Source organism: Nematolebias whitei, chromosome 8, assembly GCF_014905685.2.
Source record: "Nematolebias whitei isolate Nwh7 chromosome 8, NemWhi1, whole genome shotgun sequence".
Lineage (NCBI taxonomy): Eukaryota > Metazoa > Chordata > Actinopteri > Cyprinodontiformes > Rivulidae > Nematolebias > Nematolebias whitei.
Genome location: NC_056505.1, coordinates 22,926,802 through 22,954,426, shown reverse-complemented (window position 1 = coordinate 22,954,426; position 27,625 = coordinate 22,926,802). Strand labels below are relative to the sequence as shown.

The window sequence follows — 27,625 nt, the reverse complement described above, 5'->3', positions numbered from 1 at the left end:
TAATTACAGAGAAACTGATTAAGGAAATTAGGTTGCCGTGTTTTCTAAAAAGAAATAATAAAAAAAGCACTTTTTGCTTTACAATAAATGCTTCTGTCAAAAACGCAGTTGTTCCTCAGTTCAAATTGCAGATGTTTGTATCTGCAGACTAAAAATGCAATAACTGGATCACTTTGCCACAGAGCCCTGTAGATCAAAACAAAAACACAACGAACTGGTACGTCTGGCGATCTTCCAAGCTGAAGGTTTTCTGACCTTACAAGAGATAAGATTTCCACAGGGGGAGTCTGAAACAGAATCTCCTCAGATGTTTTCACAAGTAAGAGCAGAGCTCTGACTGAGCTGCCAAATGTTCCAGCTGGCCTAAAACGATTACTTAATTATGTAATTTAAACACGTCTAAACACCAAAGATTAATTTCTGGAGGAACAGCAGATAGGTTTTGTTTTGCAATGTTCTCGTTAATGTAACAAAGTTTTTCATGACCTTTTCTGATGACTTCAATTAATTTTGCAGCAGATAAACAAACAAATAAACTAGGCTAGTATAGAGCTCTAGTACCCCCTCGTTTTATATTTCTCATATTTGTCCACAATGGTTGACTCTCATATTTCAAAGTGAGATCTGGAACAGATACACAAACAGCTCATGCCCTACATATGTCTTGCAGAGAAAGTGTTGGTCTTGTTATTTGTGTTCAAACATAACAAGGTTGAGAAGCTATAAAATAGTTTATATAGGAGATACACTGGAAATAAGTTCTATGTTGGATTTCGTTTGTACAAATACTGCTGTCAGGTAACGCAATTCATACTATTTTAAATTCCTAGTGACAAACAGAGAAAGTGTGCAAACCCTGTGTTGTTTTGAAACAAAAAAAGTGTTGTTGTTTTTTCTTTTCTGTAAATTCATTATGAATGCATGATCAAGTTTTCAGATCGGTCAGAAATTATAAAGAAATCAAATGAGGAGTGGTGGTGCAGAAGTTAGCTAAGGTGAGCCTGTGGTCAGGAGGTTGCAGGTTCAAATTCCTGGAACAAAACAAAAATTAGAGATAGCTCACTGGTCAGTGGTTGCATCAATCTTGTTCATTAAGTCTTTGTTCAAGTTCACTCACTTGAACTCTGAAGAAAGGAGCAGCCAAAAAAAGAAATCAGAAAGAGAAATTAGAAAAAAGAAAAAATATATATATAATTATTTATGATAAATGGGACTGGACAAAATTGCTATCGGCACATCAGACATTTCAAAAGTTGAAAAATTGAAGTCAGCTCCTAAAACTGCAGCTGATGCATTTTTCTGACAGCTGTTTATTTCTGTAACAATTCTATAAACAAAATGTAGACTTAGTCAGGATTAAACATTAGCTTCTTTCACAAAATATCTTCAGTCAGGACATGGATGCCTTCAGGCCACCTCTGTGGGATTTCTGAATGTGCCCAGGTGGCAAAGGGAGTTAAGTTATGTGCTTCTGTGCCACAAAGAGAGGTAGCAGGTAGCAGATCTGGACAAGATGTGAAAAGGTAAGCGATTTCACAGCTCAAAGATGTAATGAAGTGATGGTGTATGGGCTGTAGAGTCACCTGGTTGAGAGAGATTTATCACACAGAGAGGATGAATGATGCAGCAACTTTACATTAGGTTAATAAAAACAGTTTGAATTGATTTGTCCATCATTCTATCCATCCATCCATCCATTGTCTTTTACCCGCGTCTTCCTTTTTGGGTCACGGGGGTCGCTGGTGCCCATGTCCAGCAATCACTGTGCGAGGGGCGGGGTACACCCTGGACAGGTCTCCAGTCCATCACAGGGACACATAGAGACAAACGAGACAAACAACCATTCACTCTCTCACTCACACCTAGGGACAATTTAGAGTTACCAATCAGCCTAACATGCATGTTTTTGGTCTGTGGGAGGAAACCGAAAAACCCAGAGAAAACCCACACATGCACGGAAAGAACATGCAAACTCCACCCTGAAAGGCCTCCGGACTGGGATTTGAACTGGGGACCTGCTCGCTGAGAGGCAGCAACTCTACCAGTCGTGCCACCGTGCTGCTGCTGTTGAGCATAAAAATGTTATTAACTAACATGTTTTAAACACTGTATTATATTCCCACTGAAAAAAAACTAATTTTCAACAAATTGTTGACCAGAAGAACAAAACAAAAGACATCTAATCTCTCTCAAGTGTGTTTATCTGGAAATGACAGATACAGATTGCCCTAGTAGGCAATTATTATTATTATTATTACTATTTTTAAATTTTTTGCTTTTTAAATCTTCTTCTCTCCATCTTTCTTGTGACCCCTTATTGCCACCTGGCGGCCCCCCAGGGGGCTGCTGACCACACTTTGAAAAGCACTGATTTAAAGCAGGGCAGCACGGTGGCGCAACTGGTAGAGCTGCTGCCTCTCAGCAAGCAGGTCCTTGGTTCAAACCCCGGTCCAGGGGCCTTCTGTGTGGAGTTTGCATGTTCTCTCCGTGCATGCGTGGGTTTTCTCCGGGTACTCCGGTTTCCTCCCACAGACCAAAAACATGCATGTTAGGCTAATTGGTAACTCTAAATTGTCCCTAGGTGTGAGTGGGAGAGTGAATGGTTGTTTGTCTCGTTTGTCTCTATGTGTCCCTGTGATGGACTTGCGACCTGTCCAGGGTGTACCCCGCCCCTCGCACAGTAATTGCTGGGCATGGGCACCAGCGACCCCCGTGACCCAAAATGGAATAAACGGGTAAAGATAATGGATGGATGGATGGATGGATGGATGATCTAAAGCACTGATTATTCTTTGTAAATATATAGTAGAGCACTGTATGAATGGGTAAACATAGACTGTAGTGTAAAGTGCTTTATTTCGATAAGATAGAAAGGTGGTGCTAAATAAGTACAGTCCATTTACAATTTGTCCATGCAGCTGAGTTCTGCTCTTTGCTTCTGTGATGCTATTTTAATTCCTGAAAGCTCATGTTTGTGCAGGACATATAGCCAGCACCATCTGTGTTTTATGAACAGCCAGCATAAAGACAAACTATTCTTTGCGGCCATTTCACAGAACTGTTCTATAATACTGCTATTTTAATAGTAGAAAATGCAAGACATTATTTCCTAATTGTCAAATTGTCTCACTACTTACTAAGGTTGTAAAGCAGCCCTTGATCATAATTTCTTACTTGTGGTCCATTTGTTTTCTGCGGTCTCCAAGGTTTCACACCCAATTATCTCCTTAAAGTGATAAATGTGTGTTTTGTACGATGCTTCCAGATAATCACCTCTGCCTTTGATGATGGCAAATGAGCTTGGGTGAAAACATAGAAGAACGCTACACTTTTCCCACATGCAAATACATGTATACTAATATATTAGAGACAGGAAACAGCCATTGTTGTAAGTTAGTGCACGCCTTGCCTTGTGCAGTAATTTCACATAAACTTTGGGAATACTTCTTTTGTCATTTACCAAAAAAAAAAAAAAAAAAATCATCCTCATCACATTTGTCAAAAATATGTCAGCGTTTGTGGCATCAGAGGCAATAATGTTTGTGAAATGGGAGTTTGGTGGTATTACGCTATCTGTGATTAAGTATGTTCTACTTAAACGAACGCACGCATGGTATTTACACTAAATTAGAATTTCCAAAATCTTGTGTTAGTTTTTTTTCTAACAAATAGCACAGTTTTTTATTAATTCTAAGAATCCTAGAAATGTGATCCAGTGTGGGCCATCATTTGTAGAGCGCACATAATTAGAGTGTTATCACTGTGGATGTTTACTCAGGCAGGTGCTCTGAGGTGAAAAATATGAAATAAAATAACAAAAGGCACTGTAGCAGGTACAGTAATGCATACTCATGGGGAGGGAAGCTATTCCTCTGCTGGAGCACGAAGCATCGAGAAGAAGGCACAGTGGGGGACTATAAACAAAGACAGAGAAACAAAGTGAGGAGACAGAAGTTAAGCAACCTGTCAAAGACCCAGCTGCGATTTCACCGAAACACTCAACAGGTTCCTGCCTCAGTAATTATCCATCAAACACTAGTTTCTCTGTATTCATTTCTTTATTTCCACGATCTTTGTCTTTCAGTGTGACTTCCTACGATGACACAAAGCAGTACTTGTCTTGTTTTTTTTTTTCTTGTCTCATTAATGAAGTAGATAAGATTTTATACTTAAGCTGTTTACAGGTATTAAGAATTGTACTGTTAATTATCTAGACTGAACATGATAATCATGGTGCAGTACTTTGACAAAGAAGTGAGATGCTCATCTGACACACTCTATTGTCCATATGGAGTCTGGGTGAAAGTAAGAACGTAAGAACAATAAATGAAACCATTGCAAAAGTGCCAGTTTTGGTGGCGGAAGTTAGCGATCCTCAGAACACATTACAGCTGCACGACAGAACCAGGTTGGAGCAATTTGTTTCTGGCCGTAGGCTAAATGTGTCTGAGAAAGGTCTCTAGAGATGATGAATCCCAACAAGGAAATAGCTAAATCACTAAATACAGTTTTTAAGGAAGATTTTGGCTTCCCAAAAAAGTGAGAATGTGTTTCAAAGGTTATATCTTGAAAAATAAAAACAGGTTCCTAAGCAGTACTGAAGTCTGAAACATTATGAAATTTGTTTTTGGTTTAGTCCATTGGTGTAGTGTATGTGATACGTGGGCATATGGAGTACACCCAGTAGAAAAGCTTGAGAATTTCAGTATAACCACTTAAAAGTGCCCATTGATACATGACATATTATTAGGCATGTGTCATTGATACGTTAAACGGCAGTTAAACTCTTCTGTAACAATCTAACAATCTAACAATGTGCAGAGCTTGTTTATGACATTCACCTATCCAGCAAATTATTGTATAATTAATACTTCTGTAGTTACTACTTAATACTTGAACATATTTTTCTTTGAATTTGTTTTATAAATGCTATAACATGTTTTTAATACAAAGCCAACTATTGTACAAAGTTTGTTGTTCATTTATTCAAATAAAAGCATCAGAGAAATTTGGAAATGTTTAATGTGCTTAAAACTCAAAATATATTGGCGATTACATTGTACTAACCAGTGTACTTTGGTTTCTAAGCACAGTATACGGACTGACTGTGGTAACGTTGGTTTTACATTGAAAATTAAACATTCGCGCTCCGTGACGTTAACGGTGTCCAAGGTAAAACTAAATTTACCGTGGTATACCCACTACAAAAATGTAGACTACACCACTATTTTAGTCATATCAACAGAAAAAGACAATGGATTTTAATTAATTACAGTTTAATTTTATTGGCTTCTGAAAGTGGCATCCTGTTCCTTAGATTAATATTTTCTCTACTACACCTCATGACTTTAAATTAATGACCAATATAGATGTAGGGATAATACAGATATGGGGTTTAGCCCAAAAGATGCTGTAAAAACTTAGCCGCAATGCAAAATTTGCTAATAGAATGTTATATTTGATCTTGCCCGAACAGACGAAATCTTCCAAAAGACTATCTGACACATCGTCTGGTATGACCCAAGATTGTTGCTGCTTACGTCATCCCACTTTTAATCACGGCAACAATCAATGATTTAGTGAAGGATTTTTTTTTTCTTGGCTGCTATGTGGGGGCGGTATGTTGCTCAGTTGGTAGAGCTGCTGCCTCTCAGCGAGAAGGTTGCCAGTTCAAATCCTGGCCGGGGGCCTTTCTGGGTGGAGTTTGCATGTTCTCTCCATGCATGCGTGGGTTTGCTTCCAGTTGCTCCAGTTTCCTCCCACTGCCCAAAATCAGACATGTTAGACAGACCGGTAACTCTAAATTGTCCCTAGGTGTGAGTGAGAGAGTGAATGGTTGTCTTTTTGTCTCTATGTGTCCCTGTGATGGACTGAATACCTGTCCATTTGTCCCCAAGCAACTCAACACAACTCAAGCACACAACAATATTATTTATTTGTTTATTTCCTGTATCAAATTTATCCTTTTGGGAACGTACACTTTTCTATTTGAAAAAGATGGACATTCCTGGACATCCAGGTCCATCTCAGTGCTGACAGAGAAATAAACTAGAGCTCATCATTTTGTTCTTTTGACTTTTGGGGAAAAGAGAAAAACACATTTCATTATGTTCTCAGTTAGAAATAGTGGTAATTAAAAAAAAAAATCATTAAGCTTTATTTATTGTTTTATATGATTCAGATTAGTTTTGCTGGTGAGAAATGCCTGAAGTGTTTTACTACTAAAATACTTTTATTAATTGATTTAGGCGCACGCTGACACTTCAAATAGAGCATCTTGTTTTGTGCATCAAAGGCTCGAAGTATTAATAAATGGATCTGATGCAAGAATAGTTTTTGCTCAGTTCCTGTGACCTTGCATTTGTAATAATCAAACTGTGTGTTTATCATTTTAGCAAGTTATCCACACACAATTTTCTAATGAAATCCCCTATTTGTTAAATAATTACAACCATTTTCCTAACCTTTAAAATTGTCTTTAAAATCATTGCATGGCTTTATTTTGTTTCATTAAAAGTTTGTTGTTGTTTTTTTACATAAAGACAAAATATGTCCTCTAAAAGCATAGAACCTATTTCGGACAGTGTAAATAAATTGTTTCAAGAAAGGATTTAAGTGGGATTGTGATCAAACAGCAATATTGCAGTTTTTTTAGGAACAAGAATTTTATTTTATTTTTTTAAACACAGACAAAAAAAATTGGAAGATTAGAAATGTTTAAGGATGAACTATCAAGAGTGTCATTTAAACCTCAATGTGTGCAACACAATGGCTAAACACAAATGCTACATTTTCACTGTATTCATCAAAATTAATTATTGTATTTGTCCCTGCAGATTGGACCAATTAACATTTAGCTTCATTATTTATTTCACTTGCTTGAAATATTTTTATCAATTTGTGTCCCACAATGCTAGTGCAAAAAAAAAAATATATATAATAATAATTAATTTAAAAAAACAGTTGTGGGGGCACCCATAGCTTCACTTTCTTGCTAAACTAATTAAAAACATAGAATGCCACAGGGCCAGCATCTTTAAATGGTGTCTGTTGCAATTAGTGAAATGAGCAGAACCATTTTACCACAAAAGGATGATAGCTTTTAAAATCATGAAAATAATTTACAACTTAGCACCCTCAAGTAGGTTGCAAAAAAAACCAAAATTTTAAAATATGTGTACATACTTAATGATCCACAACAACAGAGTGGTTTTGGCAACGCAGTTAGCCATGAGAACTATAAATCTACACAGGAGTTTTGATGCTGACAGGTATAATGCACAGAAACATTACAGACTTGATCTTTTGATGAGTCTTCGAGGCTCAATGAGACTAACCCGTATAAATAAAGGTTGAATTGAATTTAATGCTATACAAGCATTTAGAGAAATATTAGCCAGCAGTGGAAAGTGTTTTTATAGTGTGAGGAGTGTGAGGAGACATTTTAGCAAATGACTGCCAACATTAACAACAAAAAAAAGGTTAAATCATGTCATCTAACCCTAACTGTCAACATGGTTTACAAAACGGTACAATCTGCCTTCATGAAAAATACAAATGACATTTTATGAGTACTGGTAATATTATTCAGAATCCAAAATAAAACCTAATGCCAAGGATTTAGTTTTACATTTAGGACAAAGTAAAAAGGTCCCTGATTGTGTTTCAAAGAGACTAACCTGTATAAATAAAGGAAATGAAATGAACAAGCATCTCACTTAGAAGCATAACGCAACACAGATTTACACCGACATCAGTGTCTGGCAAGGAGGGACAGAAATAAAAGTGTCGTTTTTAAACTGGAAGACAAACCTAAAGCTCTAATCTCTTTGTTGTGTGTCAAACTGGAAATCTAACCAGCTTGCTTCCTTAGTCACACACAAGTGTTCAGGTTGAATATTACTTGTTTTCTCTTGAGATAAATACCAGTTATCAATATCAAATGATTTTGGCTTCAGCATCGGAAGTGGAATGACTCAAATCTCTGGGTAGATATTCCTTCTGTTTTAAATCAACATCCCAGCTGTGAGACACGCTGGAAAAGTCTTTTACTATTAACAAAATGCAACAAGGTGGGAAAGCAACACGTCTCAGATCAGAAAATCCATAGATTCTGTGTATGTAAAGGCTTGAGTTTGTGCAACTTGCACTTGTATGACACTTCATATTGATAAAACCAGCAGCAAGGACCACCAGGCTAAATGACAACTGTAATGATTTGGTAGCACTATCTAACAAAAGAAAGAAAAAAACTGTAACAAACAGAAAACTGAAGCAGCAACAACTGCTCTGTGTGAATTAATAAAATACTTTTGGGAAATTAAATAGTACTTTTTTTTACTCTTTTTGGATTACCTACTTTTAAGACTCATTAGCATAGCATGCACTTATGTTTTAATAAAATACATGATTTCAGGGGGAAATAAAAATAAAACACATCTGCTGATGTGTCAGAGTCTGAATTGGAGTTTCTCCTGATTCAGAACTCATTAAAGTTTATATTTATGTGTATTAGTAAGAAAACTAATTAGGCAAAATAATTAACTAAAGGTTTGTTTGAACAAAAATTAAAAAATCTTGAAACTTTTTATGTTTTATTTATTTTTTTATTTTCAGTGCATCAATGTTATCCATCCGTCCATTATTTTTACCCGCTTTTTCCTTTTTTTGGTTACGGGGGACACTGGTGCCCATATCCAGCTATCACTGTGTGAGAGGTGGGGAACACCCTGGACAGGTCTCAGGTCCATCACAGGGACACACAGAGACAAACATCAACAATGTTAATGCAATATAAAACCAAAAGCTGCTGATTTCTGGAATCAAGTTTTACAGATGATGTAATAATATATTAGTACATTTTACATATTTACAGTCAATTATTGGTAAAAAAAACATTATTCTTCAGATATGAGCACATTCAAAGAAGACTCAGATGCAATTGGCTTGATTTAGGAACTGCTCTTGTTAAAACATTTGAGTTGCACAACATATGAACACATCAGGTATGAAGCTGTTGGTCCTAAGGGCCACATTTAGTCTCTTTAGACCAGAGGTGTCAAACTCATTTACAAAAGAGGGCCAACATCAAAACTTTTTTTTAAACTAAGGGCCAATTTCAGAAACAACATTAACTCAATTTAGATATCCAACCTCTTTTTTTGGTCACATGTTCCTCAACAAGAGTTTGATTGGTCTCATTTGATGTTCTCTGTTGTGCTTTCAACATCATAATCAAAGATTACTGAAAAAAAAATCAAGAGATAGAAGTATTTTACCTTTCACATATCATCTTGGGGGCCAGATAAAATGTCAACAAGGGCCACATTTGGCCCCCAGGCCTTGTGTTGGACACATGTGATTTAGACGCTCAGAAACAAAAAACTGAAGGTGCAAGAGTTTGGCCAAAGATAGACTCCATCACCTTCTGAAGCTGAAATCATGATATGCTGCTGCTTATCCGTTGCTTCTCCTGCTCTTAACTTTTACTCTCAAACAAATTAAACAGACATTTGGACAAGTGCAGAAATGTTATATTAATAATTTACCATGACTAAGTTACATTAATATTTACATAAATGATCAATATATACTGGATGCTTTCTGATTCTTACAATGAAATTTTTATTTCTTTCGTCGTGAACAAAATCTGCTGATACAAGTTTCGGGAAGCCAGGACAGCAGATGACCATGACTGCAAACCCCCTCTGCCAGCATTTTGTCTTGGCAGATGTGCCAGTTCTGTATCAGAGAGGCACAATCAGCATGTAGTCATCAACAGTGTGGGCATAATTGTGAGACTTGGCATGTTTATTATTTATTTATTTGTGTGCTTGTGATTGTTTGCTGTCATTATCAGACTGCTGTGGAACAGAGCTTCTTGATGGGATTCATCTGATAGACAAGCCATTTAGATTTTTAATCTTGGCACGTTGCTTTAAAAATGTCCCCCGACTCTTGCTGATTCAGTCAGCTTGAGAACATTACCCTAAAACTTGGGGAGAATCTTAGAAAGAATCCATACTTGTTTGTGGGATGCCTGATGTAAATTTCATTAAGGAATTATCGCCAGAGCCACATTTTAATCTGGCCCAATATGGCTCTTTCTTCTCTCCATTTTAGTCAGTTTCCCTGCAGCTAGTATGCTGATTCAATTAGCATCCGAATGAAGTTCCAAAAGGGCCGTTAAATCCATCTGCTTTTCTCTTTCAATTGGGTAATTTTAGCATTCCTTCCCTCCAACTACATCCTTACATGTGCAAGGTTGGAATGTGTAAAATGCAACTCTTTCGCTTTCATTATTCCAAAAAAAGGCATCATATCTTCCAACACCACAACCTGATCTCCTCTATCTCACTCTTTCTCTCCCTGATCCCCACCTCCCTCCCTCTCAGCCAACGCAGGCTGCATTTATCTGTTTTATCTTGGGATGATTGATCCAAAAGTCTGTAGCAGTGCCTGCTATAATCGCAGGATCTGCAGGAACTGTCAGAAGTAAATGCGCCAGATCTTGAATCAGAGTAACGGAGCCTGGGTCCAGTATGTTGTAGATATGTATTTTTGGTTTAAAGGTGTGTTGAAGTAATGTTTAGACAAGTGGCGTGTCCTAGACCCATATCCATTAAAAGCACTGTAGTGTTGTTTGTTGAGTAGAATGTGTTGCACTTGTTTCTTGTTTGTTTTACGATAGTTCAGAGTTGAGTATGAGGCACTTAAAAACAAAACTATGATATTAACCTATAAAATGAGGTCATTCGTGAAGGTAAGTGGTCTCTTCAATTCAATAGGTTTCTTGCATTTGACACTTCTACCATCACTATAAGAATTAAAGACAGCGAATATGAAACTTTTATTTTTTTTATTTTACCTTGTTTTTATTTAATCCACACACTGTTTCCTTTCCTGTTTTGAGATGACAGATTTAAATTTAAATGAGATCACTCACTGAGACATGAGACTTTAGATTTGATCAGTGACTAAGAGTCCATCAGATATTTCACACAGTGAGCAATAAACAGAGTGTGAAAGTGTTTAGTTGGCTGTCAAGGACATTTTTATGCGTATGAATCTGCCTCTCTTCACTCAAGATGACATCGGAAATATGTAGCTTGTTCTACTGATGCTGCTTTTCTTGCTGTAAATAATACAGGCCAGCATGGTAGTTTTATTATTTTTATTAATTTATTTATTTTCATAAGTCATGGCCATTTTTTTTTCTATGGAACCTGCATCCATCCATCCATCCATGTATCATCTTTAGAGATAGAGATAGACGTGTGTTAGATGCATACAGTATGTAGAGATACCTTGAGCTCACATAGAACTTACATTTGTACTGAAAGCCTTTACATTTTTCATGGTGTGCTTTAAAAAAAGAAATCAAAAGTCACCAAATCTAGTCTTACCATACCATACCACTTTATTTATAAAGCACTTAAAACAGCTACAAGGCCAACCAAAGTGCTGTACAGACAAAACAACAGGTAACACACAAAGCAAAATACAAAATGAGGTAAATCAGAATATAGACATAAAAACGATGCAGATAATGACGACAAACCAGTGTGGAGCATACAGGATCAAAACACAGATCATCTGGTGTTGAAAGCTACTGAATAGTAGTGAGTTTTTAAACGGGACTTGAAAACCGAGAGGGAGGGGGCCTGTCTGACAAACAGAGGTAACTCGTTCCAGAGTCTTGGTCCTGCTACAGAGAAGGCCCTGTCACCTCTGCGCTTAAGACGAGTTCTTGGAACTGTGAGGAGCAACTGGTCCGCTGACCTCAGGGAACGTGGTGGGACATACGGTTGTAGCAGATCAGAGAGATGGGGGGGGCGCGGCACTGTTCAGTGATTTGTAGACATACATGAGTATTTTGAACTGGATTCGAAAATGAACCGGTAACCAGTGCAGTGAGGCCAAAACTGGTGTAATGTGCTCTCTTTTGCCTGTAATGGTTAAAAATTGGGCTGCTGCATTCTGGACCAGTTGTAGTCGTGCAATGGAGGTCTGACTGATACCAAACAGGAGCGAATTGCAATAATCAAGCCTAGATGTAATGAATGCATGTCTTGGGCTTAATGTATGGTTCTTTTTTCTGTTCTACTATAAACTTGACCACAGAATCTGTGTGATGTAAATTTGATCATTTTTACCCCTCTTCTTCAATACACCAGCTCCCTCAGTGGATGAGTGCATGCAGCCCAAACACAAACGCTCATGTTTTGGGTGAGGACAAACGCAACAAGCAAAAAATACCACTGCTCAAAACAAAAAAGATAGAAAAACAGCACAAACACTTGTTTAGTAATGTGTCTGCTGACATTACAGTTAGAAATTTAATATTCATAAATCAAAAAGACCCAAAACTGGTTCAAGTATTATGTGAGACATAAACATTTCAGTCCTTGTCTTGTCTTGTCAATAAACATTTAACAAACCACTGCAGTAATACCACCTGTAGAGTTTGAGTCAAAACTTTGGAGCCCAAAGTGAAACGCTGTAGTGCAAATGATTCAAAATTATAAGATTGTGAGTGTGAGTGCATCCACGAGTTCCCAGTGACCTACATATGTGAACATGGAAACACATGCCAAGGCTCTGAGTCTATAAAGTTGAAAACTAGGAAATGTATACAATTTGCTACTTAAAGACAGCCCCAACTGCTTTGATTGGTCCACTTTGTAGTTTTATTTTTTGGGTCACATCATAGTAAGACTTTCACATATCCAAAAGCCCCCACCTGCATGCCAGACTTTAGACTTGGTAGCCAAAACTGCGTTAATGATTTGAGGCAGTTTATTTATCTAAAGTCTTCCCATTTAGAAATGCTAAAATCACTGTATCCTAGAAATATTATACGTTTTTTATTACAATTTATCTTAAGTGATTAAACCAGTTATGATAAACATAACTATTTTCAGGTGGTTTGTAGTATGTGAGTTGGAGCTTGGGCTAGACTGAGTAACGGTGATAAATTTGGTTTATCTGTCTTCATTGTCATGTCACATCTTCATCTTGTTCTTAGTAGTTTACCTTGTTTTATATGGCCCCTTGATTAGATTGTTTTTATAACACTACTTTTTATTTTAACTGCTTTTTATTGTTGTGTATTGTTGTGGACACTTGGGTGAAGAGAGGAGCGGAGCTGTCCACTGACCACTACCTGGTGGTGAGTTGGCTCCGATGGCAGGGGAGGATGCCAGTCAGACCTGGCAGACCCAAACGTATTGTGAGGGTCTGCTGGGAACATCTGGCAGAGTTGTCCATGAGACAGAGCTTTAACTCCCACCTCCAGGAGATCTACGAACACGTTCCGGGGGAGGCGGGGGACATTGAGTATGAGTGGGCCATGTTCCGTGCCTCTATTGTTGAGGCGGCTTATCGGAGCTGTGCCCGCAAGGTTGTTGGTGCCGGTTGCGGCAGTGAGGGATGCTGTCAGACTGAAGAAGGAGTCCTATCGGGCCTTTTTGGGCTGTGGGACCCCAGAAGCAGCTGATGGGTACCAGCAGTCAAAGCAGCATGCGGCTCGGGTGGTAGCTGAGGCAAAAACTTGGGCATGGGAGGAGTTCAGAGAGGTCATGGAGAAAGACTTCCGTATGGCTTTGAGGTAATTCTGGTACACTATCCGGCGTCTCATGGGGGGAAAGTGGTACGCCACCAACACTATTTATAGCAGAGGTGGTGTGCTGCTGACCTCAACTCGGGATGTCGTGGGTAGGTGGGCAGAATACTTCGAAGACCTCCTCGATCCCACTGGCACATCTTCTACTGAGGAAGCAGAGCCTGGGGACCTTGGGTCGGGCTCTTGTAGATGAACAGATGCTCGGATATATTCATCATTTAACGCGGATTCCTCATTTTTCTGGACTGAATAAAACGTGCATTGAATTTAAGGAAATGCAAACGTGAGACGTCATTTATGTTTGACCCATCAAAATGAATGCGGTCATTTATTTACAGAATCAAAATTTAACATCAAACATTTACATTAATTTGGCAAATTATGAAAATAACAACATAAGCAATCAATCAGGAAAAATCATACGGCCATGATTTTTCCGTTGCTTCACCACAGACATTTATGAAAACTGTACAATTATGATCTTTTACCCACATGGATGTGGGTGAGCATTTTACACAGACATTTCTAAAATATCTGGAAGAATTTCTACTTGAAAGAAAAGTTTAAAGATGAAAGAAGTTAAGAGGGAGTGAGAGGGTGTGTGAGGGGAAGTAAGTGTTCACCAGAACCGACACTCTCCATCAGAAACCCAGCTCGCCTCGGTACGCTTGGTAGGAAACTTGACCCATTACCTTTCTGATGATAATCAGCAGATATGGTGTTCCGTTAACGCTACCTGTCCAGCGTCTCCTTAGTATGGCTGTAGCTCGTCAGAAGTAGTGGCGAGTGAAAGTGTTATATTCCCATGGAACTCGGAAGAGCTTGTTGTCATGTCAGGATCATCCCGTCTCTCACAGAACTGAGCAGAACTGAACAGAACAGAACATCTCCAGAGCTTCAACAGAACTGAACTCTCAGAACAGAACTGGGCAGAAACAGCATCCGAGCAGAGACATGAACAGAACTGAACCCAACAGAACTCAATAGACCAGGAAGTACTGACATTTTTAAAGAGCTGTTTTCCGGTTCACTTTTGGGAGTATTCCATTGGTCAGAACAACCAGACGGGGTGTGTTTTGTGACGTAAGAGGTTAGAAGACAGCCAGAATTGTTATGGAAAGATCAGAAATGTTCTCACAGACAGAGGGAGTTTTGTTTTGGCGCGTTTCAGAAACAGGTGCCAAAAACCTCTATATTACGTCTGAGAGGATTCTAAAAACATGACAGTTTTAACATAACAACTTGTTTTGCGTTTGACTCCAACCTTGGACCAACTTACACTTGCTCATTCAAAAGCAGAAATCAGAAAAGGCATAATTACTCTGTTACAGCTTTGACATGAGAATAAAAATCATTACACAGTTAATAAAATTGATTAGTTCACTGCAACATCTAAAATGGTTTGAACTAAGACACTTTGATTATCAACATTTGAAAAATAGTAATGATAATAAAACAGAGAGTGTTCTTTTCACTTGAATCTTCAAGAGAGAAAGTCTCAGGATGGGTGAACCTGTATTTCTGGATTCAAATCAATGAAATGACAGTTCCTGTCCCACAAGGTTCTTAAGGTCAAGATTTTTGACCTTAGACTTAGTTTTTGACATGGGCCTAGTCCACTACACTCTCCAATCTCTGATGCTGAGGTCACTGAGGTGGTTAAAAAGCTCCTCGGTGGCAGGGCCCCAGGGGTGGATGAGATTTGCCCGGAGTTCCTTAAGGCTCTGGATGTTGTGGGGTTGTGTTGGCTTACACGACTCTGCAATATTGTGTGGATATCGAGGGCAGTTCCCCTGGATTGGCAGACTGGGGTGGTGGTCCCCCTATTCAAAAAGTGGGACCCTAGAGTGTGTTCCAACTACAGGGGGATCACGCTCTTAAGCCTCCCTAGTAAGGTCTATTCGGGGGTTCTGGAGAGGAGGGTCCGTCGGAGAGTCGAACCTCGGATTCAGGAGGAGCAGTGCAGTTTTCGTCTTGGCCGTGGAACACTGGACTAGCTCTACACCCTCAGCAGGGTCCTGGAGGGTGCACGGGCATTTGCCCAACCAGTCTACATGTGCTTTGTGGACTTGGAGAAGGTGTTCGGCAGTGTCCCTCGGGGAGCCCTGTGGGGGGTACTCTGGGAGTATGGGGTACCAGGCCCTTTGATATGGGCTGTTAGGTCCCTGTACGACCAGTGTCAGAGCTTGGTCTGCATTGCCAGCAGTAAGTCGGGCTCGTTCCCAGTGAGAATTGGACTCCGCCAAGGTTGCCCTTTGTCACTGATTTGTCACTATCACTCATAAGTTTTATGGACAGAATTTCTTGGCACAGCCAAGGTGTTGAGGGGATCCGTTTTGGTGGCCTTAGCATTGCTTCTCTGTTTTTTGCAGATGATGTGGTCCTATTGGCTTCATCAGGTTGTGATCTACAGCTTTTGCTGGAGCGGTTTGCAGCCGAGTTTGACACGGCCGGTATGAGGATCAGTTCCTCCAAATCCGAGGTCATGGTCTTGAGCTGGAAAAGGGTAGAATGCCCTCTCCAGGTCGGGGAGGAGGTCCTGCCCCAAGTGGAGGAGTTCAAGTATCTCGGGGTCTTGTTCACGAACGAGGGAAAAATGGAGCGTGAGATCGATAGGAAAATAAGTGCAGCATAAGTGCAGTGAAGTGAACGCTGTACCGGTCTGTCATGGTGAAAAGAGAGCTGAGTCAAAAGGCGAAGCTCTCAGTTTACTGGTCGATCTACGTTCCTACCCTCATCTATAGTCATGAGCTTTGGGTTGTGACCAAAAGAACGAGACCTCGGATACAAGCGGCCGAAATTAGTTTTCTCTGCAGGGTGTCTGGGCTTTCCCTTTGAGATAGTGTGAGAAGCTTGGTCATCCGGGAGGGACTCAGAGTAGAGCCACTGCTTCTCCACATTGAGAGAAGCCAGTTGAGGTGGCTCGGGCATCTGGTTAGGATGCCTCCTGGACGCCTCCCTGGTGAGGTGTTCTGGGCACGTCCCACTGGGAGGAGACACAGAGGAAGACCCATGACACGCTGGAAGGACTATGTTTCTCGGCTGGCCTGGGAACGCTTTGGGATTCCCCTGGAGGAGCTGGCCCAAGTGGCTGGGGAGAGGGAAGTCTGGGCCTCCTTACTTAGGCTGCTACCCCCACGACCCAACCCCGGATAAGCGGAAGAGAATGGATGGATGGATGGATGGATGGATATATTGTTGTCTGTCTAAAACAGGGCTCTCTTGAAAATGAGTCCTTGTGCCTCAATGAGACTACCTGTATGAATAAAGGGTGAATGAAAATTGTCAACAAAGGCACACGAGTGGTTACAAATTATCAACTTTTACATGTATCTTTATTATTTACAATACATTATTTATTACTGAAATTAAAAGATCCTAGTAATAAATGATAACCACCTTGGTACAACATGGGACAGAACCAAAGTGACCTCTAGTCTGTATTACCTGGTACAAAACCTCATTATAATACCTAATAAATGACTAGCAGTTTTCATCAATGCTTGACCAGTTGTGTTTAGAAGATAGCTCACACAAGACCTATCATATCGATGTCTGTAAACATCAAATTTGATTTGATGAGAAGTTAAAGGGTGTTTAGTTGGTCGTATACATTTTCAGAGAAGGTGTGCATTTTTACTTTAGCTACAAATGTAGACAATTCTTCATGAAAGTGTGCTGGTGAAAAGATTAGAGTAAGGAGAAGCAGCAAGAATGTAGGAGGTTGTTTATTATAAGAGTCAATTCATTGCCTTCCAATTGGTGTTTGTCACCGGTTTGCAGTTTACTGTGAGTTATTGCTCTGTGTTTTTCCTCCATTCTTGTCTCCAGTTTTTAAAAAATACCTCTTTCAGTTTAGACATGACTCTCGCAATTTACATTGAAATGACTCATTTTTATCTGTGACAAAAGAAAGAATCCCTTTGGCAAGACAGCAAACGTCACATGACAATCTGTCTTTGAGAAAACAGCTTTTGACATTTTCACACTCGTCACTCTCAAGGGTGGTGTAAAAAAGTAAAATATGAAGAAAGGAAAAATGTTTAAGTTCCTGCTGGAATATTGTCAGTGCCATGCTGACCTGCCTATGATGCTTTCCCACTGTGACATTGCTTTTTCTTTGCTGGATGCTCCGGGGCAACTTCAGACTGCCTACACACCTTCCCTGCGTGAAAGCTCAGCAGGCGTTTATATCTTTTGACATCTCATCGCCCTATGTGGGAAAAAAATGATCACAAAAGGTGTTAGAGAAGAGATTGACTTTGCGTGATAGTGTGTGTCTGTGCGTTTTTTGTGCCTTTGGAGAAATTCAAACGAGGACGTACGTAATGTTGTTTTTCAAAAACAGATCATGCACTGTGTGCTAATGCACGAAGCCTTTTAACTTGAAGACTGATTGCAAATCCTATATGACATGTCAAATTACTGGGAGAGACAGACAGCCTTAGAAACAAACAAAAAGATAAATCTCACCGTTTTGTAGATGAAGAAGCAGGAGGAGAATGAAAAATGAAGCTTGCTGTGCGTCTGTGGGTACGAGTGCAGATAGAATGGGTTATAAATTAGCAGTGTAGCATGAGTCTTTCTCGGATACTGTAAACGCACACTCAATATTAGGTGTTAACAATATATTCTGACGTTGTTTTTTGGGGGGGAGTTTTTTGCATTTAGTCCCCTTTTAAAATAAATCTCAGTAAAAATGACTACAAACAATGACTGAAGTGTTTTCTCAAACTAGCAGCTAAAATGAAAATGCACATCCCTAAACAGAAAATGTTTGTTAAAGTTTGTTACCCTGTCACACACAAATCTTCATGATGTCTTTTTATTTATTTTAAATAAACAACTCGGTGCAGCCAGCGGGTGGACGGTTTCCGGTTCAGTGGTTTCAGGATTCCATCTCTGCTCTTTGCAGATGATGTGGTCCTGTTGGCGTCATCATGCAGTGATCTTCAGCTCTCACTGGAATAGTTCACAGTCGAGTGTGAAGCGGCTGGGATGAGAATCAGCACCTCCAAATCTGAGACCATGGTCCTCCACCGGAAATTGGTGGATTGCTATCTTTGGGTCGAGGGTGAGGTTCTGCCTCAAGTGGAGGAGTTCAAGTATCTCTGGGTTTTGTTCACGAGTGAGGGAAGAATGGAGCATGAGACTGACAGATGGATTGGTGCAGCATCTGCAGTATTGCGGACTCTGTACCAGTCTGTTGTGGTGAAGAGAGAGCTGAGCTGTAAGGCAAGCTCTCAGTTTACCGGTCGGTCTACATTCCTACCCTCACTTATGGTCATGAGCTCTGAGTAGTGACCAAAAGAATGATATTGTGGATACAGGCAATTGAAATGTTTCCTCCGCAGGGTATCTGGACACTCCCTTAGAGATGGGTTGAGAAGTTCAGTTATCTGGGAGACTCGGAATAGAACCGCTACTCCTCCACATCAAGAGGAGCCAGTTGAGGTAGTTTGGGCATCTGGTAAGGATGCTCCCTGGGCGCCTCCCTAGGGAGGTTCTTCGGGCATGTCCAATTGGGGAGAGACCCTGGGAAAGACCCAGGACACGCTGGAGAGACTATGTATCTCCGTTGGTCTGGGAATGCCTTGAAATCCTCCCAAAAGAGCTGGAAGAGGTGGCTGTGGGAAGAAATGTCTGGGCCTCCGTGCTCAAGCTGCTGCCCCCGCGATCTGACTTGGGAATAAGCGGAAGATAGTGGATGGATGAATAAACAACTAAGAAGCATAATTTCTTATTTCTTCAGCATAATTTATTGAAATCGCTTTTGTCAGACGAGAAACGTGCGTCTAATATGTTAGTTTTCATGATAGAAGTACCCAGTGATACATGACTGAAGTACCTGAATACATGAGGTGTATTTAACATTTCTACACATCTATATTTATGTGTAGATGGTCAATCTGTTAGCTCTTACAGAACTTAATTTGGATTCCATCTCTTTAGTGTTACCTCTCCAGCAATGTGAAATAACTGAGCTGCTTGATCCACAGTGTGAACATGTCTAATTAATTTCCATGTCTACACGTACTGTTCTGTGCAAAAATAATGCTTCCATGAGACAAAATTATCAGAAGTCATCGTAAAATAAAAAAAGTGGTCATTTGGTTTTCAAATTCAATGTAGCAGATGTGGTGTTACGATTTAGTTTGACTTCAAATGTGAATCATTTGTAAATGTGCGTTTTACGATAAACAAAAATATAAATTTAAACTATTTGAGCTGCTACATTCTTACACACCCTCTCGTTCACTCAGGTCAGCTGACCAGTTGTTTCTGAAGGTCCCGAAGACAAAGCGTAAGCTTAGAGGGGACCGAGCTTTTTCTGTGATAGCTCCCAGGCTCTGGAATGACCTTCCATTGAACATAAGACAGGCCTCTTCAATTGAGGTTTTTAAGTCCCTTCTTAAAACTCATCTTTTTTCTTTGGCCTTTTAGCACAATCTGAGATGTTTTACCTTGTTTTATTGTGTTTGTATTTTATTTTATTATTCTATTCCTGTTTTAAATTTTACCCTTCCATTTTATCATTGTATTGTATTATATAATTGTGTAAAGCACTTTGGTCCTGTTGGGTGCATAAAGTGCTCTATAAATAAAGTTGGTATGGTATGGTATGGTATTTAAAACATTGCTGTAAAGGATTGCGTGAACCACAGTTTAAATTAGGTCTGCTTCATGCCCAGTCATTCATTTGTCTAAATGTTGGCTGACTGCAGCTTCATTAATTAAAAAATCTATTTTAAGTGTTTTGTTTTTAAGGAATGTCTTAAAAAGGTAAATTTTGTATCAGCACATAATAGTTTGCTTTTTGCTTTTTTTGTTCTATGAACACACAGCGCTGATACTCCATGGAGAATTTAAAACAAATAGGACACATTTGGGCCAGACTCAAGTCTTTAAAAGTATCTCAAAAATCACTGCCTGTTAAACTTTGTGCTTGAACAGTTGCACCTTTAATAAAAATAAATAAATAAATAAGCTGCAGAGTCGGCCATGCCCTCACCTTAAAACACTTTTAAACAACAGAACATATAATTCATGCACTGAAAATATTGATGGTCTGTGAAGTGAACGTTTGACTGCCAGGTTTGACGGATCCCCTAAAAAAGCCTTCATTAGCTCTTTGCTGTTTTATTAGATTGATAACTATAAATAATGACTGCTACATGAAACTATGACAATGTATGATTAAGAAAACAGACATTATATTGGTTTATGAAAACTTCCTATGGTGAAAAGAGCATTGAAATACATTGTTTCCACCCCTCACTATGGTTTTAAGTTTTAATGATTGCTGCCCTGATGTGGGGTTGATGGACCATAACGCTGTCTTCCTTATTTCTCTGCCATTTGTGCGAACGCATCTCTGAATTTCACCCTGTGAGCTATAAGCTATATACAGAAAGTACACACACGCACACAGATTCCCTTTAGACTGTAAGATAAAATGAATCTTCATCACCTTGGATAAAATCAGCACAGCTGGTGGGAGAATGTTGATGTTATAGCTGTATGGACTGCATTCATTAAAAGAAGAAACTTGGCCTCCTCTGGGTTTTTCATCTATGCCTTTTGCAGTATTAATTTTTTTTAAATCCTGCAATGGCAGAGCCACTTTAAACAGAGACATGAAAATGGTGCACTGAGTCTTGTCCTAATATTCAGTGGAGAAAGAGAAAATGTTTGTCACAGGAGCAGAAATGTACACATAACCAATTAGTGCTATCTCCCATTTGGATGAGCTGCCTGGTTTTAGGTAGAACTAGATTAGAGCTAAACTAATCTTGCCTTGTAATCTCAAAAACAAGAAGTGAAGCTGTGAAATGAATTCTTGTTTCATTTCTTTGGAACATCTTTGCCACAATCGTTCGCAGATTGCTACAAAGTCTTCACACACTCCTAGTTTGTCTGAGGGAAAAGGCTCATGGAGGAGTGAGCCGGGTTGAGGATGTAATGGAAGAAAGAACAGAAGGTGGGGGCCGGAGGAGAGACCTCGCTGTAACAAGCTTATCTCGCTCCCTAATTCAGTTTGGGCCATCAAAGTGTTGAGAGCCGGCGTCGCTAAGGGCGGTCGTATTTTTTGACCGCTACCTGTGACAGCAATTACAGGTTTCACTTCGAGCATGCCTTTTGTTTTTTTGTGGCAGCCTTGACTGTCTGGATAGAACAAGATTACCTCTGTGGCTGCCACTGGAGCATAATCAAAGCCTCCCAGTATGAGGTGTCATGGCCCTCTGAATCAACTAAGCAACACCTGCCACCATTACCTCCTTGCCCATTTTATTTGAGGGGTTCGTGGTGACGTTGTCATTGAAACTGATTGGTTGCTTTCGTTCTTTAGATACATCACAGGGAAATTTGTCTGACTCCTGCAAATGGTTAAAACAAAAATGAGCTGTCGGCTAAGCACAAATGGAAGTGCATGCAGAATTTAAACCTTCATGAATAGTATATACACAGTAGATGAAGCCTATATGTGCACAAAGCAGGATGTGCATAAATGCATACTGTAACCACGGCGTCATAAAGTGTCCACATGCAAACTTTTGTCCTACTTTTGGTTGTTTGGCTTTTCACAAATGGAGAGCTGGTGTGTTTGATCCATTTAGATGCTTTTGAAAGTGTGAAAAGTTTGCTGTTTTATGCCTTCATATATACACAGTAGGGTGTCAGCATTTAAGGAAGCCTCTACGTACAATATCCAGGGAAACAAACCTTAATCTTCAAATATGTGGTAGAGAAGCTCAGCTGCACCGTTGAAACCCTCTGAAAGACAAAGCCTCTTGAGTGACTTCATGTTTATATCACCAGTATGTTCCGGGGCTTTAAAACAGCCAACAAAGATGTCGTGCAGTGTGCCAGGATTTACTGTGGTGTTCTGCCATATGTCAAGACCAAATCAGAGCCATAAATACCTCACACATTAGTATTTTTATCTAGTAGTTTTATCCTCAAGGAGCACACCCTTTTTCGTGTTTTTTATTTCAGGGCAGCATGACTCAAAATATGCTGGCCTGAGACCAGCCCAATTATTTTGATGTATGGCAGAACTATACTGCGTATTCAGCAAAACAGGGAGAAAGAAGAATCTGTGCTTACATTTCTCCCACGTGCCTCTAAATGTTGCTACTATCTATGTCATAGCCAAATACATTTTGCATGTTGTGTAATCTGAGACTGCTTTCATTTGTGTGACAATCAAGACAGCTTTACAGTGACATTCGAGTTTTTAAAGTCATCAGGGAATATCATTAATTATTTAGAAATTAGGCAGCACGGTGGCGCAACTGGTAGAGCGGCTGCCTCTCAGCGAGCAGGTCCCTGGTTCAAACCCCGGTCCAGGGGCCTTTCTGGGTGGAGTTTGCATGTTCTCTCCGTGCATGCGTGGGTTTTCTCTGGGTACTCCGGTTTCCTCCCACAGTCCAAAAACATGCATGTTAGGCTGATTGGTAACTCTAAATTGTCCCTAGGTGTGAGTGAGAGAATGAATGGTTGTCTGTCTCGTTTGTCTCTGTGTGTCCCTGTGATGGACTTGCGACCTGTCCAGGGTGTACCCCGCCCCTCGCACAGTGATTGCTGGACATCGGCACCAGCGACCCCCGTGACCCAAAATGGAATAAGCGGGTAAAGATAATGGATGGATGAATGGATGGATGGATGGATTTAGAAATTATCATGTGACATATACCAATATACAGCACATAAAGCACATCAAATAGGAAACCATGAACATTTATATATGTTTTAATTAGGGATGCACAATATTGGATTTTTAGCCAATATCCGATGTGCAGATATGTTAAAACTTATTTGCCCAATAACTGATACCAATACCGATTTTTTTTTTTTTCCTTGACCTACTTACAGAGACTACATACTGTAGCTTTCTCTGCTGTGGAATTAAAATACTACATTATTCTGCGTGGTCTTTGTCAATTTGGCCTGCTACCAAATGCAGATGCCAAAAAGGCGGCTGAAAATGATGTAACACCAACTTTAAAAAAAAATTATGTTTAATGTCAAATTTATTCATGACATTTACTATCACAATAACAACACTTGAACAGTCATACAGAAACAGCGCCTTATACATACATATATATATATATATATATATATATATATATATATATATATATATATATATATATAAACAATGCCTTTTAAATCGGTAATTTATTTTGATGGAAGGGCCCATGTCTGATATTTGACTTTATCGCTAATATTGGCCGATACCGATACCATGCTGATAATGTCATACAGCCCTAGTTTTAATGTTTGTTGTTTTCATTTATGAGTATAAAACTTTAGTTTTTTCTACATGCTATTGACTTTCCACTGTGTAGAAATGAGCAATAAGAGCACACAGTCACTTACTCATAATAATGAGAGAAACGGGAGAGTGATGCATCTCATATAACAAGGCCCTTGATCTTTATATTGTGAGCGATGCTCCTCACTAAAATGCCCATGTTAGCTGGCAGTGACTTTCACTTAACTCCTACTTTATGTTGTTGGATACATTATTCATTTGACATTTACTTACTGCAAACCTACTTTGATATAAAAGCTAAACGCTGTGTCCTTGTTGGAGAGACAGCTTTGTGTTCTTGTTGTGAAGCTGCTTTAGGATACCCAACTTCATTTCTGTCTCAAAATATCTTCACTCAGTACTTAAAGAATAAGTTGCATAAATGAACATTAAAAACAATTCATCTGTGTAGCGGTTTTATGTGTTTACTGCTGAGAAACATTGCACAGCTAAATTATTTTTCAACAAATGAGATCCTATTAAAATTTAACCCAAATGGAGCAGTGTGGCTCTCAGAAGCTGCTGCAGCGTGCATTTTCTGTTTTGCTGAGGCGAGGTCTTTGACTTAGGATTGTTGTTCAATATTCTGTGAATAATTGAAACTGACTTGACTCGCACCCAGTGTCTTTATTCAGTAAATCCACCATTGACATCAGAAGAAAAATGACACCGACTTTATTGTCGAAAAGAGGAAGGAAAAAAATTAACACAGTCGACACTTTTTAACTTGCAAAATTTCTCAAGCGAGGAAATTGACCATTCTGCTTGATTTGTTTCTCTCTCTCTCTGTTTCTGTCCTTTTGCATCTTTTAGGTGGACCTGCTTTTGCCGACCAAGGTTACGGGTATCATCACTCAGGGAGCTAAAGATTTCGGCCATGTCCAGTTTGTCGGCTCATACAAACTTGCTTACAGTAACAACGGAGTGCGGTGGAGTGTATATCAGGATCAGAAACAGGGAAAGGACAAGGTAAGCTGCTTCCTCACTCCAAGCTGACTTTGTTTCTGCATATTAATGAGCAGACTGTTCAGGAACACATCTTTATCATTAGTGCCAAAATAAACATAGAAACAGACCGGTGGATAAAATGCCTACAGGTACTTTGCAAACATAAGGATTGAAATATATCTCTGGAAAACAAAGGTAGATATTTTCTAGCAGGAGGGAAAAGCAAACGATGAATGCAGTGACGTGCAGTCAGCGGAGGTAGTGCTGCACCTGTCGTACTAACAATGATAAGAGAAAATACAGTTGACCACTTGATTGTTCTATAAAACTGTTTTATAAAACTGTTTTCTGAATTATTTCAACATTTCAATGGTCAAAATCGCAGAATTTACACATTTCCTGTTCAAACATGGAAGAAATGCGCTGGGTGAGGCGGTGTAGTGCTCTGGTTCACCTCTGGGGGCGCAGTGCCATATGCAGTATGAAGTACGTGTTCGGCGCATGCCCATTGCTGTCTCTCTTTAAATCGCCAATATACATGTTTGATTACACATGTGCTGCACATGCTGATGTTCTAAGTCTAATATATTGAATGAATGTGTGTGACATATTTCTTCTTTCTAATCGGTCATAAATGCACAATGAAAATACACAAGGTGAAGCAGAAATTACCTTGCCACACCGATAGGGGGCAGTGCTGCCCCATCGGGACAATGAAGCAGGTGCAGTCTCTGTACATTCTTCTGTTACACAGAGGGGCAGGGGTGTCGCAAATCAGTACACTCTTTAGTTTTTTGGGCTAAATTGAAATGTAATCTTTTATTTTTGGGTTCATGTGAACATCCGATTCCAGATGAGTCAGCCTCACCTGTCACAAACCTCAACGCACATCACTGGATGAATGGGATTCTAAGGTGAACAGTGGTGGCCCCTGTACAAAAATATTAGTGGGGCAGATATTAATTTCCTGAATCACTAACCACACAATTTTTACAAATTGCATTACATTTTATATGATAAAAATAAGATATATAACACTTAAGATTTATTTTTATTGTTTTGTTGTTGTTTTTGTGCTTGTCGCCTTTTTCCTTCATCCCACGGGTCGAGAATGTGTCTCGAGAAATTCAGTCCGGTCTAATATATGAGAAAAGTAGATGACTCCCACCCCCACCCAAAATGGGGATAATATGACTGCCTCTATGCATGACTAAATTAATTAACACAATTCACAACTGCCTGACACATGAGAGATGTGGTGGAATGAACACTCACGCTCAAAAGAGTTTGGACATGTTAAAAAAAAAATCACTTTTATTTTAAAAAAAGAGTAAAAAAAATGATGTTAGCATCATCATCAATATACAGTAAATAAATGTTCCAAACTGGGATTGAAGCCACAGACATCTGATCACAAGACCACTGATATTACCATAGACTGTAATAGGTCAATCTTATTTAACAGATCTTATCTAGCCAATTCTGTAGTGAGTGATATACATGTATGCACTAGATAAGATCCTACCATGGTATCAAAAATGTACTTGTTTTTGTCAGTCCTTTTTCAATTTTCTCTTCAGGTTCTCTCTGTCTGCTCCAAATGGATCCAAACAGAATTTCTCCTCATCACAGAACGTTTTGTTGCAGCTATTCCTGTGTTTGAGCTCACATCAGGTCAAGTCTTGGTGGTTGTATCAATGCACTAAAACCAGCCAAATGTGTCCACAGGGCAGAAAATCTGACACCCCAAATGAAATTCTATTGGAGTTGGCTGTTGGGATCACTGGCGACATGCTCCGATCCACTTGATGAATGCGGGTCTGTGAACAACACTGCCCCATAACAGTAAATAAGTAAAAAACTGGAAGTGAATCACTAAAAATCGTTTTCAATTCATCATTTATTTGAAAACAACACACAGCAAGCTCATTAAATGAGTAATATACATTATTTATTGGGAGGAATACATTTGTTACCTGTCCCAATGCATCACCACTGGAGGTGAACACAAATATAAAGCGGCAAACACACGCACACAAAGATTTGAACTGTGAAGATGTCCATTTTGAAATGGGTCTGCATCTCTTGTTTTGTTTTGTTTTTTACCACATTTAGCATCTTTTTAATCTTTGGTTTAAACAGAAGCTACTTGGTCTGTTGTCTTTCCTCTGCTTGGTTTGAGATCAGATTAAACCCTGCTGTTCTTGTTTACGGGTCTTCAACACAGTTTACGTCCCTTGCAGATGTCCATGATAGCAGAGACGGTGTGAAGCTGCTGCAGGCTCTCCTGATAGGAGACGAGCAGGCACAGGGTTTCTGCTGAACCAAAGCCTCTTGTCTTTCATATGCTATTGGCATGAGAGGTGGTGTTTGCCTTTCTCTCTCACTGTGATATTAAACGATAAGCCCTACTTTCTGCTTATGTAATGCTGATGTCCTGACTGCGGAAATCAAGAAGCAAAGTTTTCACACTCCCATGTGATGTGCAATTATAATCTACAGTGTAATTTCAGTCTCTGTGTGTCTTGTCTTTCTGAATAATTCAGATCTTACAGTAATCATCATTTTGTTAACTTTTGGAAACTGAATAAATAAATACATGAAAATTAAGTTTTTATGAAACTGTTTAAATGTGTAAAAGTTCCTCTACTTAATTGGAAGACTTCTGTTCATGCATAATATTTTCTGGCAATCTGGAGAGATTTTTGCACAGATAAATCTGAGTCATATAT

At 39.4% G+C, this 27,625-nt stretch overlaps 1 protein-coding gene across 2 annotated transcripts in view; it reads left to right on the top strand.

Annotated features, from left to right (window-relative positions):
• Positions 1 to 27,625, top strand: part of LOC119413986 (EGF-like repeat and discoidin I-like domain-containing protein 3) — a 168,455-nt gene that overhangs the window by 120,722 nt on the left and 20,108 nt on the right. For both annotated transcript variants that reach the window (XM_037681079.1, XM_037681078.1), the window contains one exon: positions 24,759 to 24,914. In XM_037681079.1, the coding sequence (XP_037537007.1) occupies positions 24,759 to 24,914 (156 nt within the window). The remainder of the gene's footprint in view (positions 1 to 24,758; positions 24,915 to 27,625) is intronic.